The sequence below is a fragment of the Bathycoccus prasinos genome (assembly GCF_002220235.1).
Source record: "Bathycoccus prasinos genomic : Chromosome_7".
In the NCBI taxonomy this organism is placed as follows: Eukaryota; Viridiplantae; Chlorophyta; class Mamiellophyceae; order Mamiellales; family Bathycoccaceae; genus Bathycoccus; species Bathycoccus prasinos.
Genome location: NC_024002.1, coordinates 945,762 through 955,652, shown reverse-complemented (window position 1 = coordinate 955,652; position 9,891 = coordinate 945,762). Strand labels below are relative to the sequence as shown.

At 45.8% G+C, this 9,891-nt stretch overlaps 5 protein-coding genes across 5 annotated transcripts; 3 read left to right on the top strand and 2 right to left on the bottom strand.

Moving 5' to 3' along the window:
• Nucleotides 1-294: 294 nt before the first annotated feature.
• Nucleotides 295-798, top strand: Bathy07g04900 (conserved hypothetical protein; the record flags this gene model as incomplete). Its single annotated transcript, XM_007511876.1, has 1 exon — nucleotides 295-798. One exon carries the CDS (start codon nucleotides 295-297, stop codon nucleotides 796-798), a length of 504 nt encoding a protein of 167 aa, XP_007511938.1.
• Nucleotides 799-1,056: 258 nt separating this feature from the next.
• Bathy07g04890 (predicted protein) lies at nucleotides 1,057-2,253 on the top strand (the record flags this gene model as incomplete). The annotated part of the gene is made up of 1 exon (XM_007512012.1): nucleotides 1,057-2,253. One exon carries the CDS (start codon nucleotides 1,057-1,059, stop codon nucleotides 2,251-2,253), a length of 1,197 nt encoding a protein of 398 aa, XP_007512074.1.
• A 254-nt stretch (nucleotides 2,254-2,507) lies between these two features.
• On the bottom strand, nucleotides 2,508-6,092 carry Bathy07g04880 (2-oxoglutarate dehydrogenase E1 component; the record flags this gene model as incomplete). The annotated part of the gene is made up of 1 exon (XM_007512201.1): nucleotides 2,508-6,092. The coding sequence occupies one exon, from the start codon at nucleotides 6,090-6,092 to the stop codon at nucleotides 2,508-2,510; it is 3,585 nt and encodes a 1,194-aa protein (XP_007512263.1).
• Nucleotides 6,093-6,315: 223 nt separating this feature from the next.
• On the top strand, nucleotides 6,316-7,852 carry Bathy07g04870 (predicted protein; the record flags this gene model as incomplete). The annotated part of the gene is made up of 2 exons (XM_007512211.1): nucleotides 6,316-7,789; nucleotides 7,827-7,852. 2 exons carry the CDS (start codon nucleotides 6,316-6,318, stop codon nucleotides 7,850-7,852), a joined length of 1,500 nt encoding a protein of 499 aa, XP_007512273.1.
• Nucleotides 7,853-7,974: 122 nt separating this feature from the next.
• Nucleotides 7,975-9,636, bottom strand: Bathy07g04860 (predicted protein; the record flags this gene model as incomplete). The annotated part of the gene is made up of 1 exon (XM_007512153.1): nucleotides 7,975-9,636. The coding sequence occupies one exon, from the start codon at nucleotides 9,634-9,636 to the stop codon at nucleotides 7,975-7,977; it is 1,662 nt and encodes a 553-aa protein (XP_007512215.1).
• Nucleotides 9,637-9,891: the final 255 nt, after the last annotated feature.

Below are 9,891 nucleotides of genomic sequence, written 5' to 3'. Positions count from 1 at the left end.
CATAAGCGCAGTTACGCATTGTACCCCACTATTTTTCCCGCGCTCGCCGCTGCGCTCGTTGCCAAGAATATTGGGAGTGGAATCAACTACGTCGCCTCCTGTCAAGCATTAGGGGTGTCGCCTCAGGCGCAAGCTCAAGGTTTGGTCGTTGACAATGTGTTCGCCTTTCTTTACTTCCCGTTAGTATCAATACTGGGTGATCAATACAAGAGAACAGAACATGACGAGATGGAAAAAGAAGATGTAGCCACATCGACGGACCACCGATCGACTTTCGACGCGTCCGATGTTAAAATGGCTCTTGCGTTGACGCTTGCAATTTTGATAGCTGCGCGCATCGAAGCTGAGTTCTGGTCAACGATACTTGAAGGCGTAAGTTCCAGTCGTTTGTTCTTACCTGTTGTTACGCTCTTTTCCGTATTGACTGCGACGTTTTTCAAAGTCAAAGATGCTGTCGTAAATGCCGGAAACTTTACGGGACAGTGCTTATTATATGTATTCTTTGCGAGTGCCGGAGCATCATCGCCGCCTTTGATTCACGCGTTCACGAATGATGCAAACTTGCTTTATTTCGCGAGTACGATGTTCGCCGTTCATCTGCTTGCGGTTGGTGTTATGTTCTCGTCCCCGGAGATGCTTGTCGCGTCGAATGCGGGTGTTGGTGGACCTGCCACGGCGGCAGCGTTTGCCAAAGCAAAGAATTGGCGAGAGTTAGTTGCGCCGGCAATCTTGGTTGGTAACCTGGGGAACGCGTGCGGTACTTTCATAGCTATTATCTTTGCTCAACTTGTAAATTAATTGTATACGTACGTGTGAGTATCTCTTGAGAACTAATACGCACGTGTGAAGCGCGTATAAGCGCGCGTTATTTTCGCTTTTCAATAAAAGATACTTGTACGTGTTCTGTGTTGGAGAGTTGCCTAAAAATAAAGAAGAGTTCAAATTTCAAAAATCACGCGTCATTCTTCGTGCGGTACCACGTGTTTGTATCACTTGACATGTTGTTGGTGCGAGAGTAATCCTAGACGCTCAAAGTTTGTGCTGCACATTTATAATATGCTCTCACCACCATCGCCATCCCCGGCATCGCAAAGGAAAAACGACGACGACGATGACGACGAAAAAGGATTTGATGAAGGAGTGTTTGCGTGCTGCTACCTTGTCGCGTCTTTGTCCGAACAGCACAAAGGTAAAACGTATGTTGGTTTTACCGTGAATCCAAAGAGGAGACTTTTACAACACAATGGGCAATACGCGAATGCTGGAGCGAAGTATACGAAGAAATTACGTCCTTGTGAGATGGTATTGTGCGTGTACGGTTTCCCAACGAAAACTCAGGCACTCGGCTTCGAATGGGCTTGGCAAAATCCAACGACGTCGAGGGCCGTGAAAGACCTGGCGCAGAACAAACTCAAGATTGGAAGTCGGCATTCGACAATTTTGAATAAATCTCTTTTAGGGTTGGCCATGCTGAACTTATCTCCTTGGAGACATTTACCGCTCGTCGTTCATTTTTTCAACGATACTCACAAGCGCGACGTGCTTGAAAACGCTGAGAAAAAGGATGTAAATATTCCATCGCACGTTCGAGTTGAAGTCGGAGAGATGAACGAACTTGACGCGTATGTGAAGGAACACAATCCAACAAAAACATCTAAGAAGAAAAGAAGGAAAAGAGACGACAATGATGATGACGATGATGATTTAGAGAGCGAAGATTTTTTACCTCTCCAGTCCCAGGACTCGGATATTTTCATGAGCTCGCAGCGTGTCTCGAAACAACAACATCAACAACATCAACAACACGTTTGTGAAGTGTGCCTTCGACAATCAAACAGTACCGAAGGAGGTAATAATACCGATTCAGAGTACGCCGACGAGGAAGAAGTGTGTTGTACGTGCTCTTCATGTGGTGCGCACGCGCATTTGGTATGTTTAGCAGAAAATTTTTTTAAATACGGTCGTGATTTGCATAGCGACAAAGAGAACCGAGATGAGGACGCGATTCATGAAAGCTATGAACTGATTCCGGAAAAGGGACCATGCCCGCGATGCGATAGGGTCCAAAGCTGGGGAGACGTTTTAGCCTCGCGTTCGAGAGGGAAACGCAACGTAGCGCCGAAACATCGCGCACAAGATAGTGCTGATAAAGAGATGAATACGGCGGAGAAAAGAGCCCAAAAGCGTGCAAAGATAAATTCATGGACGGAGGAGATAGAAATCGATTCGCTATCGCCACCAGCGTTCGGTTAAGCGATCAATTCTAATTAGCTTTCAATATAGCATTTTTGACGAACGACAAACACGGAGAAACAACTGCACGCGCAAAAACTACCCACTGCGAATCGATAATAGTATTCGAGGAACGAGATTCAATGATATATTTCGCGGGTACTATACTTTTATACAATCGCTGACTTTGCGCAGGAAACGTTAATGGAATGAAGACGCGTCTCGCAAAGAGAAGCGCGTGAATGCAGGCATAGACATCGAGGGGAGAAAATCAATCATTTGAAGGCTTCGCGAACGATTTCCTCCGCTTCCTTCAAATGAACGCTTTGTGAACCAGTCGCTGGACTCGCGGCTGGCGAGCGGCCAACGTACGAGATATCTCTCATCCATTCGGCACCACTTGAACTCGCCCTTTCTGTAGTCTTTACTCTGTCTTTAATGTAACTCCAAGCGCCCATATTCTTCGGCTCTTCTTGGACCCAACACAATTTTGCGTTAGGAAAGCGGGTCAAACGTCGCGCCAATGCGTCGTACGGAAACGGGAATATCTGCTCTAAGCGCACTAAAATCACGTCGTCGATTTTGTTCGCCGTTCTGTGCCTGCTCAAATCGTACCAAATCTTCCCCGAACACAATAGAACTTTTCTTATTTCGTCGCCTTGTTTTTGCGCTATGCTCGTGTTATCATCGTCGTTGAAAAGCTGATCGCCGGCATCGCCATCACATATGACGCGGCGAAAGCTCGAACGTTCGTCAAAATCTTCTAAAAGACTTTGACATCTTCTGTGGTGCAACAGATACTTTGGAGTGATGATAACGAGTGGCTTTCTGTTTGAGTTATTCATCAAAGACTGTCTGCGCAAAGCGTGGAAGTATTGCGCCGGCGTCGTTGGTTGTAACAGTAAAAAGTTTGCGCGAGACGTTGCGGAGGCTCTCGCTAAACGTTTCGCAAACCTATCCCATTCTCTTCGAGTGACCTCTTTTCGGTCTCCAAAGTATGCTTGTATGTCTGAAAACAAGCCAACGCTTTGACTTCTCTCGTCGTTCTCGCTCGTTTCCGTGTCCTCCGCGCTCGGAGAAGATGAGGTTTTCTCGTCATCATTCTTTGAAAACGTTTCTCTGAGCACTTCTAAATTGACCACTTTACCATTGCGCGAGTCGTTCGCATCCGTGGAGACGGCTTTGAAAATCTTATCCATGAGCGCGCGATCGAATGATGATGAACCGGGAAGAGAGTCGCCATCGTCGTTGGTCATCTGGAGGAATCGTTCGATTCGGGCGGTGGAGTGATCAGGTCCTTGTCCTTCGTATCCATGAGGAAGCAACACTATCAGATTACTTTGCTGTCCCCATCTTTCTTCACCAGTTAATAAGAACTGGTCGATGATTACCTGCGCGTTATTCGCGAAATCTCCAAATTGCGCCTCCCAAATCGTCACCGCTTCATTCTCGCTCTCCACGGAAAATCCATATTCAAAACCTAAAACAGCGTGTTCGGATAAAGGAGAATTGGCTGCAATAAACCACGCAGCACTGCTTTCTCGCGACGATGATGTGTGTACATTGCTGTGGTCGTCAATACTCGTTACCATTTCGTTGATTTTGTTTACTCCCCTTCCCGTCTCGCAGCAAAAAATCACCGAATGACGCTGATTGAACGTTCCTCGTTCGCAATCTTGACCAGACAAACGCACGTGCTTTCCGGCTAAAACGAACGATGCAAACGCAACGTGCTCAGCCAATGCCCAATCTATGCCGGTTTTTCCTTCCATCGCTCTTCGCCTGTACTGTAAGAGTTTCTCGATTCTCGGATGGAGAGCAAAATTTTCATCGTTTGCGCTAACTTTGCTTAAATGATCCAATATAAATTGCATCATTTGCCTCGGAATCCCGGTACCAGTGGTAATGTTCTTCGCTTCGGCGCCTAAAACGCCACCACCACCACCGACAGCAGAGTAGTCGCGAAACACGTTTTGCACCCAATTGCTCGTGTTTTTTGCAAAGCTCTTCTCCTCTTCCGATTGCTTCTTCAATTCGTTTAATACGGTTCGTTTCCAACGAAGTACATCTGTTTCATCAATGACACCTTCTTCAATCAATTTATTTGCGTATATCTCGGATACGCGAGGCCTTTTCTCGATGAGTTTCTGCGTAACTGGCAAGGTAACGCTAGGGTCGTCTAATTCGTTGTGACCGAACCTACGGTAACATACCACATCGACGACGACATCCGTATTAAACTTTTGTCGGTAATCGATAGCGATGTCCATCGCGTTCTTTATAGCTTCGGGATCATCCGCGTTGACGTGAAATATTGGCGTGTTAAACCCTTTCGATACGTCGGAAGGATGTGGAGAACTCCTCGCTCTTCTCGGTAAAGTTGTAAATCCAATCTGATTGTTGATGATGACATGTATCGTGCCTCCCGTGGTGTAGTCGAAGAGTGTTTGCAAAGTCATAACTTCGGGATTCTGACCTAAACCAGAGAATGAAGCGTCGCCGTGTATGATTAACGGGATAACTTTATTGCGCGCGTTATCACCATGTCCATTCGTATGTGGTGAAATTTTAAACTGTTTACCGCGAGCGACGCCGGTGACGACGGCGTTGACCATTTCCAAATGACTCGGGTTCGGCAAAATTTCGAGTTCGATCGATCGTGAGCTTTTCTTGCTCTTCATTTCATCCTTAGAATCTTCGATATCGGTCAAGTCGCGCATCGGCACTTGCACTTTTGATTTCAAGCCGAGATGATAGCGCACGTCGCCTACCATGAAGGATTCTTTGTCATCCTTCAACTCTGATACGATCGCTCCGAAAGGCTTTTGAAATATATTTGAAAGCACATTCAATCTTCCGCGATGCGCCATTCCTAATACTATGGATTCACACTTCTGTTCCGACGCGCGTTCTACGAGCGAAACTAAACCTGGCACGACACCTTCGGCGCCTTCCAAACCGAATCGCTTGGCGGATGGAAACGCTTCCGCTAAATACTCCTCAAATGCATCCGCGACTGTCAAACGTTTCATAATTTTAATCTTCTGGTCTTTCGTCGTTTGCATCGCGTGTTCTGGCTCTAAGCGCTTGCGCAACCACGTTTTCTTCGTCGCGGATGTGAGATGCGTATACTCCACGGCGAACGTGCCGCTGTACGTGCTTCGTAGGCGTCCGAGAATATCCTTCGCTTTCCACCGTAACTTGCCGTTATGTGCTTTATCGAAAGTCGCTAAATCATCGCCCACGTAAAATTCTCTGTCTTCATTTCTGTCCGATAAACCGAGATACTCGTTCAAATTGAGCTTCCTTCCCGTCGTATCGTCTCTTAGTCTATTTTTGTCGAAGTCTTTCATCAACTTTGCCAAATCGACTCCATCGGTAGGGACGGACGTTCTCGTCTTCGCGTCGGTTTCGCTGCCTCTCGTCACTTGGCCTAAGTTTCTCCCGAGTGGGTCTAGCTTAGCGACCAGATGTCCGCGATTTCGAAACGCGCGCGCTAAGTTACGAATCTTGAACGCGTCCGTGATTTCTCGTTCGTTGACAGTTAACTGGTGCAACCTGTCGTTGTTCCCGAATTCCTCTGTTTGGTTGCCGTGTGAGAGTTGACTGTTTGGATGCGTGACGACGTGCGCTGCAATAATCGCGTCTAAGTTTTGAAGTTTCCTTTTCATTTTCGTTATATCGACGATATTCTCGACGTTGCTGCTCGGAAGCGCGGCGTACTTATCTATGAGAGAGTATATTTTCTTCGTCGAAGAGGTAGAATTACTGTCTTTACTGTCTCTGTTTGTCGCGTACGCTCTCCTGTGTGCGCTGTTTCGCATTGTAAACAGACATCTCCGAACGGTATTTTGCCCCATCGTGATGTGAGTTTATGTGCGCGTCGTTTTGTGGATGTTAGATTTGAATTGCTGCATCGTAATATTTTACCGAAAGTATGCCATACGACGACGACGGATGATAATAAAGTCACGTTGAAAGGGGTTAAGAAGAATCGGGTCGTTACAACGCTCGTTGCCAAAAAAACGCCTAAAATACTCGTATGACAAAAAAGAAAAAGAAAAGATCTCTCCTTTCGAATAAATGTTTGCTGCTGCTGCTACTACTCCTACTACTACTCCTGGTCTCACAAAGCACGACAACGGAACGAAAACGAGCGATTACAGCGATGGATATAACTTTAGCGAGGATATTGTGACTCTCGATACAAAGAAAGGTTGCTTTGCCAAACGAACTAAAGTTATAGTTTTGAGTTGTGTGAACGGATCGAGCGGCGACGTGCTTCCCATCCTTTCACTGGCAAAAACTTTACGCGCGATGGAACCGTCGTGGACCCGCATTTGCGTCATCGCGAACGAATACTTTGAAGAAACATGTCGCGAAGAACTCTCGGAAGAAGAGTCGGTAAACGCGATCGACTTTCACTTTGTTTCAAAACGCGAATTGTACGAAGAAGTGTTGTCTCGAAAAAAGAAAAAAACAAGATCCATTGTTGACTACTTTCTCAGCACTTCTATGGAGCACTATCGCGTTTTGAAATCAATAATAAACTCAGATTACGAGTCGTTCGTCATCTGTGCGATTCCGTTTGATTTTGCGGTTAAGTTTCTACAAGAAGAGTTTGAAGAGAAGAATGTAACGTCCACTCCTACGCAGACGTTCGAGTTCATCAGCGTTTTATTGACTCCGGCGTTACTTTTGTGTTCAGACGTTACGCATCACCCAGCGACTGGCTTGCTGTGCACATCTCGGTTTCACTTCAGGATGAACGATTTTTTCGTCGATGGAATCTTGAGAAAAGCAATAAACAAGTGTCGAAGAAAATTGATCGGATTAACAGGAAGCGTGTCCGGAGGCATTTTCAAGGAGTATTGTCTTCTAAATCGAATAATCTGTTTGTTTCCGCGATGGTATCACACCCACGAGATACCTGATACTTATCCGTTACTATCAAAGACATCGCGTGTGACTCAAACCAACTTCCCTTCTACTACGAAATCAATCACTTGGTGTAAAGAGGAGGACATAAGCGATCCTTTGAAGCTTGGAATAGAAGAGAGTATTTTTGCTCGGCATCCAAAAACGATTATCGTCGTCGTTTCCGCCTCGGGCAATCCAGAGATATCCGAAAAATATTTCAAGTGTATCATCGGCGCCGTATCAACATCGCGTACATTGATGTCAAAGTATTCGGTTATATGTTTGACGAAATTTCTCGAGCGGTTGCCGAAGAAGAGCAACGAAAACATCGATAACGTTTTCCATATCGACTACTGTCCGTTACCCGCGCTCTTGAAACATTTGAGGGCGCAGAACGACTTCAATATCGTCGTCATAAACCACGCGACGATTGGCGTTTCTCGAACTACTCTCGAGCTTGGCATACCACAAATTTTAGTGCCGATCACTTTCGATCAACCAGATAACGCCAGAAGGCTCGAGGCGCTCAAAGTTGCTTTAACATGTCCGATTTCTCAGTTCTCAAAAAATAAATGTCTGCGAATGCTTGAAAATATTGAAAATAATATCGACGAGTTTCAGAGAAATTGCGAAGCATGTCAGCACGATCTATTCGAGAGAGAGCCCGCTGGCAGTGGTCTCGCAGAGGCTGCTGATATAATTTTAGAAACACTCACGGGTAAAACCGGATGGCGACACGAGATGGACTTGGTAAAAAAGCGAATCAATTTTGGGTCGACTTGAACGTTTTCCTATGCTCACTCGAAAGTGAATAATATGTCATTAGAACGCACCAATCTCCTCGTCTATTCTTCTCTCCTCCTCTTCAACTTCTTCTCGAGAAAGCTGCCGTTCTGTTACAAAATAACACGATGCTAACCTTCCGTGTTTGTATCTTCTCGCCATGACTTTTCGCCTCAGCTCAGATTTCACAGAGTCTTGAGTGTACATGCCCATTTCTATTATAAATTCGTCTTCGTTTGCGCTCACAATCAAGATCCAAGAACGTTTCGGTAATAATAATAAAGGCGAACTACCACCAGCCGCATAATCAGGAGCCGATGCCCATGACGAATCCGATTTCACTGCCCACCAAGGCACTACGACTAGTCCTTCGGGACCCTTTCTGTTTGAAATATCGTCGTTGAAGGATTTATTCACATCTTTTCTCGCGCGTTCAGTCATTTCTTCCTTTTCTGCTACCATGGCTAGTCGCAAAGCTTCGTCTCCTGGCTTCTGGCGCCAGGCGCGCATCGCCGGACCTTCTTCTTCTGTTGCAACACCATCTTCTTTGATGTTATGCTCATCTACGGTTGTTTCCTCCTCGTTGGCATCATCGCTTTTTTCATCGTCTTCGGGTACTTCGGCGAGCGCTTCTAGGGTGACGAAAGTAACGCCCGATTCTGGTCTCCATTCACCAACTCCAATGTCGTCTCCTTCAATTCTAACTGCAGTTGCCGGCGATTCAAACGCTTCGCGCGCGTCGTTTTTAGAAGCTCGAACCGTCGACGTCAACGCAGCGTCGTTTCTTTCTTCGATTAATTCGACGTTACGGAGTACCCATTTGCGATTGCTCACAACGATCTTCTTCTCGAGCATCTCTGTGCTCACATCTCCATCATTCTGCACTAGTACCCTTTCTACTTGAACTCGAGCTCGCAATCGTCCCGGGGAAGGATTTTGTCGGCGATCACTCACGTCAAAGCTTTCATCTTCTCGCGTAAAACAAAATTCAAATCTTAAACAGTTTTCATCGTCTTCGTTATTACTTCTACTCTCACTATTTTTCCTATCTTTCCCAGATGTCGTCGATGCGCCATCTTTTGCGGTATCAAAAGTCGTTGGTCCTTCGCAGTACGATCCATCGACTAAAAACATTTTTCGCAATTGTGAATTCCCGCCGCACACGCCTTTGGATGTTTGATCTACGAAAGCTACGTCTTCCTTCCCGTATTCGCAGCCAGCTTCCGGGTACAGATAGCTCGTCGTGTGCGTCAATCCTGCGGCATCGATACCTTTTCCAGATGAAACGTCCACGGATGTGACGGTTTTCACATCAAAATCGTCAATAGAAACGCCAAATTCTTTGAAAGCTTCGGGAACGAACTTTTCATGAATAGGAATCACGTTTCCTTTCGAATCGAACGTGGCTGATTTTCCCGTCCACGAGCCGACGTGCGCCTTTCGAAAATCAGAAGATACGTCGTTCGGAGGCCAATCCGTGTCTGGTCTGATTGCATGCGCGTTCCGATCTCCCTTGGACGAAGAAGTCACTATTATTGAGATATTGGCGTTGCTTCTTCTTCTTCTTCTTCTTCTTTCCGTTGTGCACCTGCTTCGTTGCGCAGTCGGTGGTCTTAAACCAGAATTGCGTTGGGGGAGCTGTTGTTTTTCTTTTAACGACCTGCGCGAATGTGCGGTGAAAGAAGAACACACGCGCGACATGGTGTGCGTGTTTTTAATTCTACACGTTCGTACAGTTGTGCAATGTAATTCAATGCGTTATTCAATTGAGTGATATCATGAAATGTGTTTACGTTCACTACGGGTGGTTGGTGGTTTTTTATTCGACAGAAAATGTATGACGTCTGGGAAAATTTACTCGTGCATGCAAAGAAAAGGAGCGAAATAGTATTGTCGTCGTGTTCTTTTCACATTAAACCGATAATTAGATTTATCATTTCAATATTATTATTATTA